At 37.4% G+C, this 23,124-nt stretch overlaps 1 protein-coding gene across 1 annotated transcript; it reads right to left on the reverse strand.

The window, feature by feature from the left end:
• Positions 1–6,156: 6,156 nt before the first annotated feature.
• LOC107754224 (gastrula zinc finger protein XlCGF8.2DB-like) lies at positions 6,157–22,596 on the reverse strand. The gene is made up of 3 exons (XM_016570597.1): positions 22,516–22,596; positions 17,005–17,149; positions 6,157–7,125 (listed from the first exon to the last, which is right to left on the reverse strand). The coding sequence occupies exons 1-3, from the start codon at positions 22,594–22,596 to the stop codon at positions 6,203–6,205; spliced, it is 1,149 nt and encodes a 382-aa protein (XP_016426083.1). The 3' UTR covers positions 6,157–6,202.
• Between the last annotated feature and the right edge of the window lie 528 nt (positions 22,597–23,124).

Below are 23,124 nucleotides of genomic sequence, written 5' to 3' on the forward strand. Positions count from 1 at the left end.
GTTACTGCAAAATTATTTACCTCCAACTCTCTTTGCAGAACACCCGATCCCTGTTCCCTACATCTCCCTCCTGCATAATCTGTTTTTCTTTTTCTCCTTGTAGCCGGAAATCAGCTCACAGACAATTTGCTGGTTATATATTTTGTTTTTAAATAATTACAGTCTCCCTGGAGAACTCCGGTTTGACGCACGCGGGTTCTGGCGTTATTTCCTTATCACTTCTCGCGTGACAGGTACCTCCAAGTTGTTGGTGTTAATCTGGCACCTGGTGCTAATTTCCTTAATTATATGACAAACCCTTTTTAACTGGCACCATTCCTTTAATTTTCACTGAGATTGCGAGATGGCAGGCCGCTCTAAGGTGACTGAAACCCTGCAACAGCAGGTTGTCCAGATAAAGGCCAAAGGGATGACCCTTTCAGCCACTGCAAGAGCCTGTTCTAAATCTGTGATTACTTGAATATTGCAGCTTTACACTAATTCATTCAAGTCCACCAAAAAAGCTGGTCACTCACGTAAAGCCCTATTCGCACGGGATTAGTATTATCTGAGGACCTCCTGTGATTTAGAAATTACCCCACCACATCTGAATGTCATGTGGCACATTCGCACAGGATAAGCGAAGCCTGTGGTTTTACTCAAATTTACTGACTCAACCGGATATGATGTCAGGCTTTGCGTAACATTATGGACCAGATTTACTAACAGCTTGCGCCAACGCAAACCTTCTTTTGGTGTTAAAATAGTACTGTCAGGATTTACTAAAGACGTGCAGTGAAGAATTAGCGCTGAAAAGGCGTGGACCGTTTTTGACAGTTATTATCATCCACCTCCATCTAATCATTAGGGGCCAAGCACCGAAGGTGCGATTGCACCTATTGTATCCGTTAGCGTTATTCTTCTTCTTCTTCCGTTTCTTCCGCCATTGCGTCTATGGCAGCCCATAGAACCGCTTGCGGCAACGTTATGAAATTTGGCACACTGATAGAGGACAGTCCCAGAGCTGCTATATTAGATGGCATCAGATCATACAGGTGTACTTCATAAAGTGACCAGTGCGTGTACAAATTGTGAGGAATCAGTTTGGACCAAAAGTTAGTAATCAAGCACTATTTTAAAACATTTACGGAGAAAACTGCAATGCAAATGAGCTCTTTGGAATTATGTAATTGGCTGGTGATTTCATTGTTGTCCTTTTTGTGTGTGGAAAGGATTCAGATGGCTGTACTGCCCAGAGGGACCTTGAGCAAGTTGTCTTTGGCATCTACAGCATTAATGCTGAGGGAGGTGATGCCACCACCACTCCAGTTGATGTTGGAATAGTGATTGAGGGTGTTGAAGTGCTTCACGACTTGGGAGACATCGCTTCTGCATGTGCACTCTTAATGGGTGTCATATATGCAATGAACCTGTTATCCTCAGGAACTGAAAACGTTCTTTGAGGTGCTTCAGAAAATCTTCCTCCAGCTGGATGCTACCAGACTCTCAACCAAGGTACAGATGCTTAAAAACAAACTGTATGAGTGAACCAACATTGAGCATTTAAAATTTTGTGGTGTTTAACATAAAGGCCTGCTTTGCACTTGAAACCATTTAATTGAAAAACGCTTGAAAGATTATATACCTTTTTATATAATCTTTGTGTGACACGCACCACTGTTCTGGGTGACATGGCTGGTGATTTCATTGTTGTCCTTTTTTGTGTGTGGAAAGGATTCAGATGGCTGTACTGCCCAGAGGGACCTTGAGCAAGTTGTCTTTGGCATCTACAGCATTAATGCTGAAGGAGGTGATGCCACCACCACTCCAGTTGATGTTGGAATAGTGATTGAGGGTGTTGAAGTGCTTCACGACTTGGGAGACATCGCTTCTGCATGTGCACTCTTAATGGGTGTCATATATGCAATGAACCTGTTATCCTCAGGAACTGAAAACGTTCTTTGAGGTGCTTCAGAAAATCTTCCTCCAGCTGGATGCTACCAGACTCTCAACCAAGGTACAGATGCTTAAAAACAAACTGTATGAGTGAACCAACATTGAGCGTGTGGCGTTTAACATGAAGGCCTGCTTTGCACTTGAAACAATTTAATTGAAAAACACTTGAAAGTTTATATACATTTTTTTTTTTGTGGGACACGCACCACTGTTCTGGGTGACATGTTTCTTTGTCATGTAAAGCGTGTACAGATGCTTAAAAACAAACTGTATGAGTGAACCAACATTGAGCACTTAAAAGTTTGTGGCGTTTAACATAAAGGCCTGCTTTGCACTTGAAACCATTTAATTGAAAAACACTTAAAAGATTATATACCTTTTTTCTTTTTTTGTGTGACACGCACCACTGTTCTGGGTGACATGCATGTAAAGCGTGTCCAGAGTTGTTGTTTTTTTAAAGGTAAAGATAACCAACTTTAAATGCTGCCACTCATGGGTATGTTTAACTGTTTTTTTTTCTCTTTTGTAAAACAATTTGATAAACAGTTGTGTTGTGTTGTTGATAAACTCTTGTGTTGGCGAATAAAGGAACTAACAAATGTTGAGTTGAGTTTACTTAAGTAATTTGTGTGGAACCTGTTGACAAACTAGAGTTAATTCAACCTAACTAGTAAAAATAAAAGTTAGTGAAAGCATTTTATTTTGATTAATTAAGCTTGAATTGAATGTTTTGTTGTAAAATCATTAGTTTACTTTGAATAGACAAATATGTAACATGCAACTTCTAAACAAATTTTGTTAGTCCATATAACATAACTGACTTTAGTTAGTTAAACTCAAACGTCTCTTGTTGAGCAAAAATGAGTGATAATAGTTGGCTTGAGTCAAAAATATTATTTCTCCCTAAAACAACCCCATTAAGTTAGATAACCTTGAAATATTTGTTTTCAACTTTCATAATTAAATTTTGTGGAACCTGTTGACAAGAAAAAATTAATTAAAGTCAAGGTTTAATTTTTTTGAGTGCAACATTAACCATAGCAAGTTTGGAGTCTCTAACTCAAACTCTATAGCGCCACCACTTGTCCAAAGTTGCACTCATGTTTATGCTAATAACTTTTGACCGAAAAGCCTCTGAATGGACACCAAAATTAAAAAATTGTAAGGTTTAGTTTTTTCGTTATTTTTAATTGTCCGTAAAACCTACTTTTTCGAACTCGTCCTAGACGGTTTGTCTGATTTTCACCAAAATTGGGACAGATCATCTTCAGACCATGCTGGCAAAAAGTTATGGAATTCAAGTTGATTCGTCCAACCGTTCTCGAGTAACATGTGAACGAATTCTACGAAAAGCACGCAAAAATGGATCTGAGGCTATATCTCCGCAACGGTTTGGCGTATTGAGACCAAACTTGGTGTGTGTTATAACAAGCATGACCTGAGACTACCTGCAGTGTTTCGGCGCTGTGCCACCTAGCGGTCAGGAGATATGAAAAATGCATACTTTTGCTTATAACTTCTGAATGGTTTGGCCAAAAATCACAAAACCGATTCGGTGCAGCATGCCAAGTTGAATGATACCCAATTTTCCCAGGTCAGCCATTTTGGGCGTCGGCCATTTTGAATTTTATATTAAAATGCTATATTTTACGAACGCATTGACGTATCATTACGAAACTTGGTATGGCTGAAGGAGCCTGAGAAGTTTCGAGCCAGCGCCACCTAGTGGTAAAATTAAATATTCACATGCTTATAACTTTGGGTGTGGTCGACTTATTTTCACGGGAGTCACCTTTTTAGACTTCTGAATCCTTGTCGAGTCCAGCGATACCAAACATGCCAGGTTTTGCCTTATGGTTTGTGCAACATTTTGTGCATTTTAGCACTTATAAAACATTTGCCAATATCTTAGAAACCGTTACTCCGATTGACACGAAACCTCTGTAGGAGATTTGAAATCCTAGCGTGCCGGCTAAATGCTAATGCTCAATTGCCAAAATTTTGATAGTAAGTGGCAAAAAAATGCAAACAAAGTCAGCCATCTGTCATTTTTTTCTCTTCTCAAATATAAACATGTCTATAACTTCTCACATATAGACATGTCTAAATATCTCAAGAAAATTTTATATTTTCACCAAATTTGAAACACATATGTATGGGCACACTTTAAGGACACATCAAAATTTGGTGGGATTGTGCCTCTTGTTGGCGCTATAATTTAACAAAACATGAAATTGCCATTGACTACAATAGAGTATTATGATATAAAATGCTATATTTTACGAATGCATTGGTGTAACATTTTGTGCATTTTAGCACTTATAAAACATTTGCCAATATCTTAGAAACCGTTACTCCGATCGACACGAAACCACCGTAGGAAATTCGAAAACATAGCTTGCCGGCTACACACTAATGCCCAATTGCTAAAATTTTGATACTAAGTGGCAAATAAATGCAAACAAAGTCAGCAATCAGTCAATTTTTCTCTTCTCATATATAAAAATGTCTATAACTCCAAAACAAAATTAGATATTTTCACCAAATTTGACGCACATATGTATGGGCACACTCTAAGGACACATAAAAAAATTGGGTGGGATTGTGCCTCTTGGTGACGCTATAATTGAACAAAACATGAAATTGCCATTGACTACAATAGAGTATTATGATATAAAATGCTATATTTCACAAATGCATTAGTGTACCATTACGAAACTTTGTATGTACCATCGAGACCATGACTTGAAAGTACTCAAATAGTTGAGACAGTGCCACCTTGTGGTCAAAAGTTATAATGAAATTTCAAATAAATGCTAATAGCTTTCTGTGAATTTTGCCTATTGTAATGAGACTGGTATTAATAGATTCCTTGGGTCATGCTGAGAACAGTGATACCAATGTTGCCATAGTCAGCCAAACTTCCTGTCCGTCATTTTGATTTTCTTTAAAATCCTACTTTTTCGAACTCCACCTAGACCGTCGGTACGATTTTCACCAAAATCGAATCATATCATCTTCAGACCATGCTGACAAAATGTTATGGATTTTGTGTCGATAGACAAAACCGTTTTCGCATACCACAGCAACGAATTTGAGGCAAGATGCCAAAATGACATTTGAGGCTGTATCTCTGCAATGCTTTGGCATATTGACACCAAACTTTGTGTGTGCCATTGTCAACTCACACAGAACACACCACATCGATTTGATAACAGCGCCACCTATTGGTCAGACGTGATAAGCCAATAAATCATATTACTAGTGGTTGTATTTATGATTTTTCAGCCATTTTAATTACAATCATCTTAAAATTGCTTTTATTGCTCATTGTTGCATTTGGTCTGATGCTCCATGCCATGCTTACCTCCTCAATTTGCCTCTGGAGTGCTTGGCCCCGTAATTGCTGCTTGCAGCTATATTTCTTTTTGTTTTTGCTCTTCTGATGGTTTTCAGCTTTCTCTTTCTGCAAATTGTACAGTTGTATGGTGTATAGCGATATGTCCCAGCACCCAAAATACTATCGACACTTTAACGCAGCCTCAATTCTTCACAAAAGATGGATAAAAAGGCACACAGGAAACAAAAACCTTGAAAAAAATATATACGAGCCTGCCAAATCACAGAGATACAGATTTGCACGGGACTAATATTATCACAGTGAAATATGGTAGGTAATTTGCGGGGGAATTTTTACTTTACAAATTACAGACATGCCTAATTCACACAGGATTAAGATCACAGACAACCTCCGCAATTATTACAAATGACTAGAGGTCACCAGGTAATACTAATCCCGTGCGAATAGGGCTTAAGACAAATGCACGAGAAGACAAAATAATGCAGAGACTCTCAATGGGGAATTGGTTCAACACTGCAGCTGGAATTGCTTGCCAGTTCAGCACTGATCAGGGTAAGGATCTGTCTCGGCACGTTTAAGAATCAAAAGGCTAGGCTCACCTTTGCAAAGGAACATGTTGTGTGGACAGAGGAGAACGGGTCCAAAGTTAACTTTAGTAATGAGAGCAAGTTTAATTTATTTGGGTCAGATGGGAAACATTTTGTTCGGTGTCAAACTGGGGAAAGACTAAACCCCAAGTGCGTAAAGAAGTCAGTGAAAGGTTGAGGAGGAAGTGGTTTGGGGGATGTTTTTTGCAGCAGGAGTTGGGCCTTTTATACAGCTACATGGCAGAGTGAATGCAAATGTTTATCAGAACCTCCATTACCCTCAGTACAATTAAATTGTCTTCCTCCAGAGTACAATTGCTCACAATTTCTTTACCGAATGACTTTGCAAATGATGTTTCAGGTCCTTATGATATGTGAAACCCTTTTCACACTGAAGACACTTAAAAGGCTTCTCTCCAGTGTGAATACTTATGTGAGTCTGAAGGTTTCCTTTTTGTGAAAAGCTTTTTCCACACTGAGGGCAGGTAAAAGGTTTCTCTCCAGTGTGAACTCTACTGTGAATCTCAAGGTTTGCTTTATTTGTGCAATTCTTTCCACACTGAGGGCAGATGAAAGGCTTCTCTCCAGTATGAAGTCTAATGTGAGCGTTGAGGCTTCTTTTATGCAGGAAACTCTTTCCACACTGATGACATATAAAACAGTCCTCTTTTGAGTGAATCCTCATGTGGTGATTAAGGGTTTCTTTACATTTGAATCTCTTTCCACACTGACCACATATGCAAGGCTTCTCTCCTGTGTGAATGTTCAAGTGAGTCTTAAGACTTTCTTTTCGTGAGAAGCTCTTCCCACACAGTTTGCAGGTGTACGGTTTCTCTCCAGTGTGAATTCTCACGTGGGCATTAAGGTTTCCCTTAAGTTTAAAACTTTGTCCACACAGTTTGCAGGTGTAAGGCTTCTCTCCAGTGTGAACTCTCATGTGGACTTTAAGGTTTTGTTTTTGAGTGAAACACTTTCCACACTGTTGGCAGCTGAAAGGCTTCTCTCCAGAGTGAACTCTCATGTGGACTTCAAGGTTTTGCTTATTAGTTATATTCTTACCACACTGACAGCAGGTAAAATAACTGTTAGATCCGGTCTTCTGACCTCTTTTTTGTGAAGAAATCTCTTCAGTCTTTGAGGATTTTTCTCCACTCTTTAAATCATGACACTTCTCATCCTGATTTTTCTCTTTCATTTCATTCAGTTCATCTTTCTGACTCTCCTCTTTCAGTGCCATCAGATCTAAAGCAAAAAAACAAAAGACATTAAAGCTCTAAAACCAACATAAAGCATCAAGCTACTAAAAGAAAAGTTCTGTCCAAGAGCATCCTCGGCACTGTACGTTTATGTCTCTTTGTCAGGGACAGATTATGGCGCAGTGATGTCCTGGGCACGGACTGATTAAAGGCTCTCCTCAGTTGAAATTTATGTTCCTTTTTTATTCTTAATACTCCCAAACGTACTAATTATATCATGAAACATTTCCATTCTCAAATATTAGTAAATGCATTTTGCCCATTTACAGATTATGTTATTTAATCTATAATGGACAATGAGCAAGTAGCCTACTGTTAGTGCAAACCAATAACTATGCATAAAACTCATCTTTTTACTTGTACCAGATAAGGGTGTCATGTCATAAAATATTTTTAATAAGACTGATTTTGTATTCAATGTGAATTTAATAAAAACATTGTAAGTTACTAATTATAACACTTTCATTGTACAGAAAGAGAGCAAAGAAAATTTACATTATCATTGACTTCAGTCTAGACAGAGTTCAAGCACTCTCAAAACCTCCCGTTATAATCACTGAAGCTGTTTACACTGTAATGTAATTTTTCCATGCCAAATTTTTTTTTATCGCGTTTTCACAATTGCATTTGGTTGTGGTTAGGCTATTTTCAGCGCCATATTTATTCCCTTCCCGCTCGTCAATTGGCAATCACTTAAGTCAAAATTAGTCACCTGTTCCTGTTAACTATGGCAAACATGCCAGGAAAATGTAAATTTCAAGAGCTTTGGTTACAAAATGACCACATCAAAGACTGGGTTTTAAAATTAGAGGACAGAAATGCTAAATGTAAAGTTTGTAAAACTACTATCGAGCTATCAATAGGAGAGGGAGCACTTCGCAGCCACGCAAACAGCAAGAATCATACTACCCGTATGATGCCGACAGGAGCATCATCTTCGGCCCAAGTGCCCATCACTGCTCTACTGCAGCCTCCCCATATAGCTTCAAGAGAACCGCAGTCAGCTAATGAAGCCGCTCCCACCTCCAGCAGTGACAGTAGTGTGGGACACAGTGGAGCACGTCTCCAAGCTTGAACTTTGCTACGCAACGAAATGCGAAATATCTTTGCACGGGCTTGTATTTCCGGTCTGACGCATTCGCATGCGTATGAATGGAAGTCAATGGAATGAAAAGTCTAGTGTGACCGAAGTGGTCGCTGACAGAATTGAAAATGTAACATTAGACAAATTAGGTTGCGAGCTATATTACTGTTAACTCTTGACAAATTCTTAGTCTCTGCAACCAGGATTTAGTCATGTATTTAAACTCATAGATTTGTGTAAAGTAATCATTATTTAATGTTTTAATCAATGTTGTATTACTGATACAACAGGCCCTTGAAATTAAATGAAGCAATTCAATCTAACGTTAGCCTCCAGTCCAACTTTTTTGGTGTCCTATACAGATGCGACGTGACAACACGCGACAAAATACATTTTCCATGGTAATCATTATTTGTCTGTAACCAGCCACGACATGACAAAGGATTCTTTTTTTGAAATGGTTTCTATATTTCTGGGATTTTGCAGCTGATAGTTCAGCCTATACAGAGGGAACAAGGACATAAATGCACAATGACAAGTATTTATTGCTTACAGTTTGAACGTTCTTGTTTCCTTTAATTTCTTTTCAAAATCTGAGGTAAATTATCCATTGCTGCTCTCATAGTGGCTATTTAAGTTTTCCAAAATGATATTCAAGCTCAAATCATTTTAATATTATGCAAAGCTCAAACAAGTGTATTTCAAGACAAAGATTGTATCAGTAATAATGTTCTATGATTTAATTTTGTTTAGTTTAATTTCGTTTGGTTTTCTTGTTTAGCTGCGAACAGAGCCCGCCCACACGCTGTTATGATTGGCTGTGATTTATGATTGATTTTATCGTCTTGTAGCTTTGTCACATCAGGTTAGGACACGGTAAGCTAAAAAAAAAAAAAAGGTCACGGTAAGCCGCCTTTTCACTCCACGACATTAGGATACGACTGTCGCATTTCGCCCCCTAGTGGCAGTAGCACAGAATTTTCCTAATTGGTCTTGCGTACTAGCCCATACCTTTGTTTATTCACCATGGTAGATATAGGAAAAATATTATGGGGTTTCCAGGACTTAAATAATTGATAATTATTAAATAATTATTTCAGACTTGCAATACCAGTCAAAAGTTTTTGGACAGTAAGATTTTTAATGTTTTTTAAAGAAGTCTCTTCTGTTCACCAAGCCTACATTTATTTGATCCAAAGTACAGCAAAACAGTAAAATTTTGAAATATTTTTACTATTTCAAATTTTATTTATTCCTGATTTCAAAGCTGAATTTTTAGCATCATTACTCCAGTCTTCAGTGTCACATGATCCTTCTGAAATCATTCTAATATGCTGATTTGCTGCTCAAAAAACATTTATTATTATTGTTGTTGTTGTTGAAAACAGTAGAATTTTTTCAGGTTACTTTGATGAATAGAAAGTTCAGAAGAACAGCATTTATCTCGAAATCTTTTGTATCATAAATGTCTATACCATCAGTTTTCATCAATTTAAAGCATCCTTGCTAAATAAGTATTAATTTCTATAACTTCTTTCCCCAAAAAAAGCTATTGAATGATATTGTCACATGTATGTTCCCGTTTGTCCTTATTTGGTTTGATTCCGGTTTCCTGTTCTCGTTATTAGTTAATCATTGTTCATTCTGTTCACCCGTTATGTTTCATTATCCCTTTTGTCTCCACTCCATTTAAGCGCTGTGTTCTGATTTTAAGGTCTTGGTCTCGGATTAATGTTATTTTGAATGGTCCAAGTGTGTTGATGTTTATTAAAGTATCTCTACATTTACCCCTTCTCCGTGCGTTTTTGGCTACAACCACGACCCGTGACAGAATCCGAGACCTAAACAAAATAGTAAGCGGCTAAAATAGAAAACCGTTATTTTTAATAGTAAAAATATTTCAAATTTTTATTGTTTTTGATGTACTTTGGATCAAATAAATGCAGGCTTGGAGAGCAGAAGAGACTTCTTTAAAAACATTAAAAATCTTACTGTCCAAAAACTTGTGACTGGTAGTGTAAATAATCATCATAACCATTTTACAGAAATAGCCAAGTGTTTAAAGAACAACATTTTAATGAAAACATATCAATTATTCAAACCTCACGCTCATAGCTTTGATCTTAATAGATCACATTCAGTCGGTTGGTCGCATACAGTCTAGTTGTTCAAGTTAAAATATTTTAACGTATCCACGGCTCAAATCAGATCCGAAAATTCCGCATCCGCAGATGGTCGGCACCTCACGCAGCCCCCGTATGACTCTCCATAGGAAATTAATGACTTCCTGTCTATTGGACGTCGTTTGTCGTGTGAAAAGGCAGCTAAGGTTGCGGTACTCTAGTCCAGTGTTTCCCAACCTTTTTTCTGCCGCAGCACAGTTTTTATATGTAAAAAATCCCATGGCACACCACTAAGCAGTAAAAAAATTAAGAAAGGGGAATTAAACATTGCATCATCAGAGTTGACACTTGCACTTAATTTCTGAAAATCATACTCCAATTGAGTAACAAGGTTTTTGACGACCGAATGACAGAATGTCCATCATTAGAACGGCCGCATCTGAGCCAGTAAATTAATAGCATCACGTTTTCATCAGTTTGCAGGTTATACAGTTTAGCTATATGGGTGTTCAGTTTCTCTGGTTGTTTAATACATTTGGCCAAAATATTTGGCCAAAGTTTTTTGACGACCGAATGACAGAATGTCCATCATTAGAACGGCCATATCTGAGCCAGTAAATTAATAGCATCACGTTTTCATCAGTTTGCAGGTTATACAGTTTAGCTATATGGGTGTTCAGTTTCTCTGGTTGTTTAATACATTTGGCCAAAATATTTGGCCAAGACAATTACTGTAGACAATGCTGCGAATATGGAAGTGGCCGTACAGCAGCTACAGATCAGAAAGCTTGGGTGCTTTGCGCACAGCCTCAACCTTGCTGCACAAAAGGTGTACAACATCCCATCCATCTCCAAGTGGTCTGCAAGAATGAGGGATGCCATTGTATGGATAAAAAGATCACCCATTGTGAAGAACATCTTTGAGGAGAAGCTCTTACTCTTGGGTAAGAAAGAAATTCAGTCATTGTTTCAGTTTTATTCATGCATTAGTTACTATTAATACATGAATGCACTGGTGTTTATTAATGCATATTAATAATTATTCATTTAAATTTATTTCAATTGGCCATTATGTTTCAGGCTTGCCAAGCCATTCCGTTGTCCTGGACGTCAAGACCCGCTGAAACTCCTTGTTGAACAATACCCTGCCATACAAGCTGCCTTCTTGGATGCACGAGCAAAACTAGTTAAATCTACTAGTTCTACTAATGTTTAAGTTCATGAATTGGCTTGGCTGAATCTAGTAGATTCATGTAATGAAGACAAATGTAATGGTAATATACAATATTTACATCATAATTTAATTCATTTCATCAGACTTGAAAAGGTTACAGAGGATGTCTTAAGGAAGGCTGAGGAGTTTGTCAGTGTGATGCGCATTCTATACACATCTACTCTGTGCGTGTCCAGCGACAGGCATGCAACATATGGCCAAATTCGGCCTATCCTTGAAAAGCTGGAGGACCACTTTAGAATTAGGGAGGGAGATTCGCAGTTTGTTGCCGCCATTAAAGAAAAAAAAAGACTACTCATCATCATAATGATGACAATTACATGACATACACAGCTGGCTGTTGCCTATAATAAGAGTGTCGATATGAGTCAGAGTGAGTGATTGATTATTTCATTAAAAAAAAAAAAAAACATACAGGATGATGTGATGGCATTCCTCGAGGAGGCCGCGGCTATGGACCCTCGATTCAAGGCAAAGGTGACAAAGACTGAAATCTGGGATCGAGTAGTCGAGGCAGCAGTGAAGTACTCATTAAATATGAGCAATGTTTACTATGAGATGTTTTTTCTTTAATGTTGAATGAATGTAATAATGTACATGACATTGATTAAGTCATCTCCCTCAGTTGTTGTCAGAAAAGGATGACGAGGTAATGGGAGTGAGGGGTGAGCAACAGATCGAAGATGGAGAAGAGCATGAAGAGGAGCAGGAGGACTTAGTAAGTTCAGTGTTTCCCATTCACCGCCACAGTTTCATAATAAACCGAAGATATATTTATACTTCTCATATAACATAAAAGTTCTTTAACATTGTGTTTCACGCCATTGCTTTGGCAAGTATCCGTCAAACGAATTAAAACCGAAAGCGTAATATGGCTTATCAAGTACACTTTGCGCACGCGATCGGCTCGTGATCCGGTGTTTTCCACGTCTCAGAGTGGCTCCGTTCACAGTGACTGCAGTGAACTCCGTTATTGAATGTGCTGTGAGTTTAGCGCGCATTTTGGAATGCTACGGCCACCAGTTATGCTTTTTCACATTTGCATAATTTTCAACATTTTAATGGGCAAATGTTTACAGAATTTCATTAAATTAGTAATGTTTGAAAACCTGTTTTCACAGAAGCTGGAGTTTTCGCCAAAATAAAAACCCTTGAGCTTTTATTTTGGCGAAAACTTCAGTTGAGCTTTTATTTCAGATAACCAACTTCAGATAAATTATCTCTTGCAACCATGGCCTCAAATTAACAGACGCGCACAGAGAAAATACTGTTCAGGTACAGCAAGCTCACTGTTCGGAAGAAAAATATAAATATTGGGGATCGGGTTTATATGAATGTATTTCGGAAGGGAACTGACTTCACAAAAGTTTCGATGGCATTTTTTCCCTTCTTATCACTGCTGATCCATAAGCGCCACCTGCTGTCAGAGAGTGAATTTGCGTTCTCATTCAGCCTGTCTGTTTTTGTTTCATGCAGGTTTTATCTTTGTATCTTTGTTTGTATCGTGATTAAAATGCAGTGGTTGGTTTTTTGCAAAAACAGTTTCATGGCAAGGAAAAATATTTATGGCCGGTACATTTTCTCAAGTCACCAGCCACTGGCAGCAAGCAGCCTGCTTGCAAGTGTAGAAATTAGGACAAAAGTATTGCAATTTCCCTACTGTAGAGTAAGGTAAAATAATATCCCTGAAAAAAAATAAAATAATTTTCCATTTATTTCACAGTGCAATTGTTTTACAATATATGGCTATTACTGTCATAGGAATAATAATATAAAATTATTATTATTATTATTCTATTCTAATTAGTTTGACTTCCAAATTCACCAGTGAGACTGAGACACTATATCACAACTAAAAAGAGGGTTGAGTCCCCTTTAAATTTCAAGAACAAGTACATTCACCAGCTTTTTTCTTTTAGTTTGCACACTGAACTCTTAATTTTGAACTCTCAAAGCACACCAGATTTATGAATTTAACTTTGAAATGTACAAAATGTTCTTCCGGGGGGGCATGCCCCCGGACCCCCTAGAGGGATCGTATGGAAGCATATAGGTAGCGAAATTCAATTTAAAATGCAATATGCAAAATGGCAATGCAATATTCAAAATGGCAATGTATTTCTGTATTTAAATGTACATTTTCCATTACCCATACGTGCAAAGTTTGTTGCAAAAGTAAAATGAAAATTAAATTATATAATTTACATTTGCCATTTCCAACAGCAGGGGCGGATTTAGTGAATTGGGGGCCCCAGGCAAAATATAGTAATGGGGCCCTATACATTTGCACACATTTTCCTAGATCAACCTTGAGGTTCCATTTTGATTTTACTTTTGCACCAAACTTTGCACGTATGAGTAATGGAAAATGTAAATTTAAATACAGAAATACAATGCCATTTTGAATATTGCATTGCCATTTTGCATATTGCATTTTAAATAGAATTTCGCTACCTATATGCTTCCATAGGATCGAGGACCACCCACCAGTCTCACAAAATCCTGTGGGAAACACTGAAGTTGGATATATTTGTGTGATGCTTGCTGTTCTAACAAGCAAGGAATAAAACGGACTACAATAACATGGTAAATCTTATATTTCAGCTTCCGAAACAAAAAGTCTCTGCACTAGAGGAACTCTTCGCAGAAGAGGACAGAAAGCTGAAGAGACTCCTCATTCAACAACAACACACTACACCGACCCTCCATGAGAAGATAAAGAGTGAAGTGTCAGTCTACAGAGCCTTGCCTTCCATCCCCACGTCCGAAGACCCTGTCCTCTGGTGGTGGGATAAGATAGACACTTTACCTTTTCTCGCACAGCTCTCCGGCATCTACCTGTGTGTTCAGGCTTCCTCAACTCCATGTGAAAGTGTGTTCTCGACAGCCGGGGACACTCTCTGTAAGGAGAGATCACACCTGCTCCCTGAGAAAGTCAATATGTTGATTTTCTTAAATAAAAATGGCCAGAGACGACAAAATTATCTTACATTCTGTTGTGCTCCTACGCACATGGGCTGTTCAGATATGTTGTGCTGTGGTATGCTGAGGAAATCTTTCTCTCTCTTGTCTCTCTCTCTCTCTCTCTCTCTTTTTGAAGGGCCTTTTTATTTTAAAAATGTGCTTTATGTGCCCTTTTCTGTTCTGTTCATTTGTAAACTGCAGTACTAAAGTTCAGCAGTAATAAAGTAACTAGAAATCTTCAACATCTTTTCACATCATGTCTTTTTGCACCAAATTATAGAGTAGTATCGATAAGTACCGGTATCGATAAGCGGTATCAATATCGATAAAATTTAAACGATACCCATCCCTACTAATGAGTGGAATCAGGTGTGTTAGATGAGGGAGACATACAAAATGCACAGTGCTGGGGGTACTCCAGGACAGCATTGAAAACCCCAGTTATAGACCAGTCTCAAATATACCATTAATTTCTAAATATTAGAAAAATTGTGTCCTCTCAACTATGTATTTTGCAGATAAACAGTATTTCAATCAGGATTTAAGTTGCATCGTAGCACATTATTAAAGTTACATTTCTCTTCTATTAAATTACAACATAGACCACAAAATTGTCTTTGGCAGCATGAGAATTATGTTGGCTACTGTGGACAAGTATTAGCATGGTTTAAGTGAGGAGTGTCCAGTCCTGCTCCTTGAACTTGATTAGCATGTTTTGGTGCATTTAATTATCTCTGCCGGCCTTCCAAGAGTGGATTGGACACCCCTTATTTAAGTCCTATACATCTGGCCACTACCACGTTGTTTGTGTAGATGAAGAGACGAGTGCCACAGGACTCAATATTAGTTCCTTTGATCTCTTTCTTCTTGTATATGTCTCCCCAGAGGGACATTATCATTAGTTTTTACTGTTATGATAATGATAGTTCATGTTTCCTTGCAACCTGACAAAACTTCACACTTCTCTATTGATGTAAAATATATGGATAGTCATTTTCTATTAATAAATTCTGCCAAACAGAGATATTAATTATTGGACCAAAAACCTCTTAACATAAGCTGATAGATCTCAATGTATGTATCGCACAGAGAATGAATTACTACTGACAACAGCATTTGTGAAATTCAAATATTCTAACAGTTTGATTTAAACTCTTTTAAGTTGCAGTTATAAAGTTACTCTCCCACTCTGTCACACAAATGCTTTTCAATCTTATTTTTGACTAATGTTAGTCAAGGAGAAGAGGCTTTGATTGTGAACTTTGTGTAATTTGTATGTGAATGCTGTTTTACGTGAATCTTATGACACAAGTTTAGTACAAAGCTTTGTTTACAATAGAAACAATATAGGTTAGTATTTAAATGTTACATCACACCATGGAAACACTTGGATTCATGCCGAATGAGAGAGGTACATTGAGCCCATAAATCTAAAGCATGTCAGTATGTCAATATCTATTATGCTAACAAGAATACATCTTAAAATATAAGGAGCCTTTTATTCAATCAATTCGTTCAAAATGCTTCATTCATTCATTCAGGAATAAAATCAAGCGGCTGTCTATAATAATTGGTCATTGAATAATAATGGGTTTTAAAAGACTCTGATTCATTCAGGAATGATACACCACTATACGCGCCTATGCGAGTCAGTCACACAACGGTTCTGTGACTTTAGTTTAGTTGGCAGAGAAAACAATTTTGTATGCAATCAGTTAGCTGGCCAATACTCAATGTTAATTAAATAAACTCAGTTTATTGTCTAAAACTACCTATGTTCACATAAATTAATAGTGGTCTGCGCTTGTCTACAATACGTCCTCCCCACGCTGCAGTGCATCGCGTAGCTTTGCCACACATTTTTAATAGGTGGTTAGCTATAATAAATCAGACACTTATTATGTTTTTTAAGGACTATTATTATGTTGTAATGTTTGGTTGACCAGTCAGCGGAGAGAGGTGTTTCATTCCCGCCCACAAGTAGAGATCGAAAATTCAAGTTGCTTATTCGTTTTCTATCCCTGAACGTAAAAACGAAAAATGAAGCCGAATTCTTGATTTTTCGTTTTGTTTGAACAAATGAAAAACGAAAAATTTTCTGATTTCAATATTACAATAAAAAACGATTGGACGGAAGTGGACGGAAGATACCCTGATTAATAGGATCTATTGTTTCAATTTAAAAGCGACATCGCACCGACTTTTCGCATTCAGCATGAAAAGGCCTTTGCACAAAAATAATGTTTTTGTTTAGGCTACTTGTGTGTTATTTTTGCTAATTTAACATGTCACATGTTGTAATAACGAATGCCAAACTTGGAAGTAGGAGCTACTCAGGTGCACTTGAAGAGCAGCATTAGTATTTGCCTGGTCATGTGATCTCAACACGTCTGTCCACAAGAGATGAATCACTCAATGTCAAATAGTGAACTCACTTCAGCTTTGAGAATGAAAACTAACCTGTTTGTTCCTCGGTCTCTTCTTGTTTCACTCTGAAGGTTTCTTTAATCTTCATGTCTTCACTCTCCTCTTTAATAGATGGCATCTTTGTAATTGTGTGGATCTCAGTTGCTTCACCAGGAGTTTTTCTGTGTGTTTGGACACTCTGTCATGTTTAAGATGAGATTAACAGAAAGAAATAAACATCCAAACTAAATATCTGGGTGCGTCTCAATCAGTTCAGTAGTCAGCACATTGGCAAGGATGTCAAAGTGATAGTGGTCTTAAATGGTGTGATAAAAAAAAACAACCCTCAAAACTAGCTCTACAAATTCTGAAGGAACACAAATTATGCAAAGACTTAAATGTAGGGAAGGCGATTTCAGAAAAGCTAGCAATAGCAAGCTTGCTTTGAAAGCAAGGTCCCCACCCTCCCTGTATAATCACTCTGCAAAGCCACACCTCCTCCAAAACACATGAACACACTCAGGCTACGTTTACACGACAACGATGTAGTCAAAAAACGAAAAGTTTTTTCCCTTGCGTTTTTAAAAAGTTTCATGTATACACGACATTTTCAAAACGATTCGCGTTTACACATATCCGCGAAAACGGCCAAAAATGCTGCATTACGTATGCCAGGCCAGTAGTTGGCGCTGTCACCTTATTAGTAAACAGTACCTGTAGGGAAGTGACGATTATACGTTGTATATCAGTGGTTCTCAAACCTGTCCTGGAGTACCCCCAGCCCTGCACATTTTGTATGTCTCCCTCATCTATCACACCTGATTCAACTCATCAGTTCATTAGTGGAGACTGCAAGACCTGAAGTGGGTGTGTCAGATACAGGGAGACATACAAAACGTGCAGTGCTGGGGGTACTTCATGGAGAGGTTTGAGAACCGAATATTAACTCATCATTGGACAACCACAATAGTTTTTTTTTCTTTCTATTTTTGTAAAAAAAAATGGTTTAAAGAGTTTATCAATTTATATATTTAGTTTTTTGTAAAAACCTGTATCTCAACTGTAAATCATGTTTTTTTTATAGTCATTTTACAATTTAATGGAATTAATTTTTATTTTTAAATTCATTTTTGCAGGTCTTAAAAAGATCTTGCAGACAGATGTAGCTTTGCACACTGCCAGCATCTAGAATGATTTTGATCAGCATTTTAGTGTTCATAGGAGAGGACTCTCTCAGCTTGTTATATTTTACAGTTTGTCAATTGATAGACGTTTTTGTAGGCTTTGCATATACATGTGCAACCCTCAAAAGCTTGAAACCACAGAGACCCCCACATAATAAATCATAATTTAACCCCATCACACGTTTGTGACTCGTTGTATTTACGCCATTTTGAGCAGCAGGTGTCGTCAGCCTGCGGTGATTCGAGCGATTCGAAACAGTGAATCATTTGGCAAAGCAATTGATTCAATTGACTCGGAGTTCTGAAAAGCTCCGTTTCTCTCATAACTACTTGCCAGTGACCGAATTTGTGTGCATTATAAACTGTTTCACGAAATAGGGAGCGAAAATGAGACGCACCATTTCTGTTACTCAAGTAATACTCGCTTTATTCACCAAAAACGTTAAGAGATATGATATAATTCATTACAATGCTTTATTCAATATTAAATAATTCATTTGCATCGCTTGTAATATCTATAACATTGATTAAACGGTTTGCATGGACTTAAATCGCTTAAATGGTTAAGAATACAAACCTTTCCTCAGCCTAATCACCAAAGATGTAGGAGCGTGGCGCAGTCTTATGACGTCATATCACCAGACCAAATAAAAGTCCTATTCACGCTCTGTTGCCTAAAATCACAAAAGGTCACAAGAAATAAAATCCTCTGACCTAATTTACACTTGCATCCAAATTTAAATACAGTTTGTCCAGTGATGTGCTAAAAAAAAGGTTTAAAAATGATAAAGAGGGTGAAATATTGTCTGGGTCATTTCTGCTATCCACTCACATTTTGACTTCATATTTTTTTGGGGAAAAAAGTACGTTTTTCATGTTTCTAGCATTCTACCAAAATAGTGACATGTTTAACATTTACACATACATATTGGTCAAGCTCATATACATAGTTATCACAAAATGTTAATAATGTAAATGTTAAACAATAATGAACATTTCTTGGATAGTATGCGTCTCATGCCATTATAGTATTTTTGAATCTTGAAACAATAACAAAACAATTATTGATGAATAGAATATGTCTTGCTTATTAAGAACAGGTATTTTTGTGCCCATTTTTGCCAGCAAGATGGTAAATCATCAAAAAAGTTTTGCTCAAAAACATATATATGCTATCACCAGACCAAATAAAAGTCCTATTCACGCTCTGTTGCCTAAAATCACAAAAGGTCACAAGAAATAAAATCCTCTGACCTAATTTACACTTGCATCCAAATTTAAATACAGTTTGTCCAGTGATGTGCTAAAAAAAAGGTTTAAAAATGATAAAGAGGGTGAAATATTGTCTGGGTCATTTCTGCTATCCACTCACATTTTGACTTCATATTTTTTTGGGGAAAAAAGTACGTTTTTCATGTTTCTAGCATTCTACCAAAATAGTGACATGTTTAACGTTTAGAAATACATATTGGTCAAGCTCATATACATAGTTATCACAAAATGTTAATAATGTAAATGTTAAACAATAATGAACATTTCTTGGATAGTATGCGTCTCATGCCATTATAGTATTTTTGAATCTTGAAACAATAACAAAACAATTATTGATGAATAGAATATGTCTTGCTTATTAAGAACAGGTATTTTTGTGCCCATTTTTGCCAGCAAGATGGTAAATCATCAAAAAAGTTTTGCTCAAAAACATATATATGCTGTTAATGCTCCTCACCTCAGAAAATAAGACAAAAGTATGCCAAACATTTAATGTTGCTGTCAAATTATAATTTAAAATGACTTGTCTAACAGGGTGGAACAGAGCATAACAGGGTGGAACACCAGTGTGAACAGGTTCTAACAGTGGATGAGCTTTCCGTCATTGTCCTGCATGGTTTGCCATCTGTAATCTGTGGAAGTGAACCTATATAATATTGTTTCAAAACAAACAAAAAAAAAAAATCCCAGATTTCCTTTGGGGGAGGGACACAAAAAATAGCACAAAAATATGGTTCCTTATCATCTACATTAATGATGATGCCAGGGTAGTGGTCATCATCATATTTCACCATACACCACCTGCCATCATGGTCGATGGTAATGAACTCTGGTCGCCATGAGGTTGTTGGAACCTTTGATTTTAAATTCAATCCCACATCAGCATGAAGGGTTGCCTCCATGAGACTAAGGCATGGACAGTCCATGACTCCCTGCTCTCTTTAGCAGAGACCGGCTATGTCTCTGTACTGGATATTCCCTGGCAAGGTACTCATCACCTGATGGATTTTCATGGTTCCCTTTATGGCAGTTAAGGGGGGCACCTGTAAAAAAAAAGACAATAGACACATGACAAAGACACGAGTTACCATTTTACCATTTGTGTTCAATGTCCAGGACGACAAATCCCAGTACACTCTCTTAAATATGAAGAAAAAGGAAAATATCTGCACACTAATCAAAAAGAAATAACAAAAACTGGGAGATATTTTCAGGCGAGTGTACTCAATACTTTTTATTTGTTGTTCATTTTGTAAGGGTGGTTTCCCTACAGTGGTTCAGGCTGTAGGATTGGCGAATGACTAAAGAAACGTTATCAGCACGATGGGATAAAACTGGAAATTTCTTGTCTGTTACCACCCACTGCCAGTTATACCAACGACGGAAATAAGCGCAGTTAGAATAGCTAAATGTGTGGGAGAGTGTTGCTATTGTGTGACTATATTGTATTGCAATAGGTAGCACTTCAAAGTTAATGTTGAATCAAGTCTAGTTAGCACATAATTTATGGTTTATTAACAGTATTTTGTTATGGTTACACTTGAATTGGTTACAAAATAGATGAAGGATGGTACATGTACATGTACAGTTAAAGGTACCCAGAATGTATGCAAAATATTACCCGAGAGGAAGAAAAAGAGGGAGAGAGGGCAGAGCTCCAAGAAGAGCTCCAACAAAGAAAAGAGGTAGCAAAGGAAAAGAGCCCGAGCTACAGTTACAATCTTCTTTCATCCCTTGCTTGACCATGTGACTAAAAACCAACTGTGAGACATTCAAACGGATCAATCAGCAAGTTACAGCTTCACCCACTGTGCAAAAGGTGTGACAATTAGTAGACCCCCGATGTATACACATGTTGGCCTACAGGCCTTGATCACTATCAGCACCTCTGTGCCTTCAGGAATGCCAAATGGCCGCTTTGTTACTCAAGATAGGTTTGGGACAGGAAAGCAGAAGTCTTTGATCATTTTCAACCCTACACTTGGATCAGTATTCTAAAATGAAAAGCTTTTGAGACACATGTAAGGTTCTGGATAGTAATTATTTAGGTGTAACTACATCCTTCTGAAGAAACTACTAATTATTTGGATCAGTATTCTAAAGTGAAGATCGTGGTAACCCACTAGTAATAATTTAAGTGTTACCAAATCAAGCAAAATTAATTACTAACCAGAATCTTACAAAAACTTCAAAAGTTTACAATGACTTCAGTAATTACTAGTGAGTTATCACGATCTTCACTTTAGAATACGGAAGCAGAGAAGAGAGCAAAACAAAACACCGGTCATGAATTAGTAGTACAAAATGAGGATTTGTAAAGAAAAATGTCTGAGGATTTTGATATAAGCCAAGAGGACACTGGTTTTACTTTGCTGTAAACAAAACTTGTTTCTCGCGAGACTAGCATATTCTCACCGGAGTTTACCGGCTTGAGGGTAAGTAAATCATGGGCTAATTTTCATTTTCGGGTGAACTAACCCTTTAAGAGTCATGTCGCGGGGATATTGTGTTGTCACGATTCTCCCGATTTCAAAACCAGGCATTTCAGAAGAGTAGAAAAGAATAATTCATATTTAAACTGAGGAGTAAGTGTTGAAATTTGATTCTTGCACTATGTTTTATTGCAGAGAAACCTTTCATTTGCATAAACATCAAGAACATTTTGAGTCTCCATTTCATGACACCTTATTATAACAGACAGCACAATTCTTTTTATCATACATATTGTTACACATCAAACATGAATTTAAATTATATATATATACATTTGGTTGTTTAGTTTAAGGAAATTATCAATGCAGATAATTATTGGAGTCATTTAAAAAAGACTTCTCGCTGATAGCAACTGCATCCCTAAACGCAAACATATACTCTAAAAAATGCTGGGTTAAATACAACCCAGTGCTGGGTAAAATAGGGACAAACCCACCAATTGGGTTGTTTTGACCCAGCGGTTGGGTTACTACCCAGAAGGTTGGGTCAACCGCTGGGTCAAAACAGCCCAATTGCTGGGTTTGTCCCTATTTTACCCAGCACTGGGTTGTATTTAACCCAGCATTTTTTAGAGTGTATAATTAATAAACAAAATCATTTCAATCATCACTCCTACTGCGTTTAGGAGTCCTCTTCCTCCAACCTCCACCAGTGTTGTTCTGAACTCATTCACCAGTGCTGTATCCACTGGAACCATCATTCCTCTTAGCAAATGACCAAAACATGATTTCTGGACTACGTTAGATTTCCTGAAGGAGGAATCCTCTAATGCAGGGTTCCTCAAATCTTGTGCTGGAGGAACAATGCGCCGCAGAGTTTAGCTCCAACCCTGATCACACTCAGCTACCTGTGATTTTCTAATGATCCTGAAGACATTTATTAGCATGTTTAGGTATGTTTGATTAGGGTTAGAGCTAAACTCTGCAGGGAAGTGGATCCTGTGGGCCAGATTTGAGGATCCCTGCTCTAATGTAACCTACAGAAGTCAGAGACAGGATTATCAATAGCCGGGTTTCCATCCAAAGTTGCAAACTTAACTTGGGCACAAAATTGGAATATCGCATAAAACATATGTGAATAAGCACCGTTTCCATCCAACAAGTCAAAGGGAAACAATTGTCACTTCCTGATAAACTGGCACTAAATATCACTAAGAAAAGTGTGAGAAGCCATTAAATGTAATAATTTACATCTAAAAAATATTACTTGCTCCTCAGAGCAAGCA

The sequence above is a fragment of the Sinocyclocheilus rhinocerous genome, unplaced genomic scaffold, assembly GCF_001515625.1.
Source record: "Sinocyclocheilus rhinocerous isolate Xijiao unplaced genomic scaffold, SAMN03320098_v1.1 scaffold1524, whole genome shotgun sequence".
NCBI lineage: Eukaryota > Metazoa > Chordata > Actinopteri > Cypriniformes > Cyprinidae > Sinocyclocheilus > Sinocyclocheilus rhinocerous.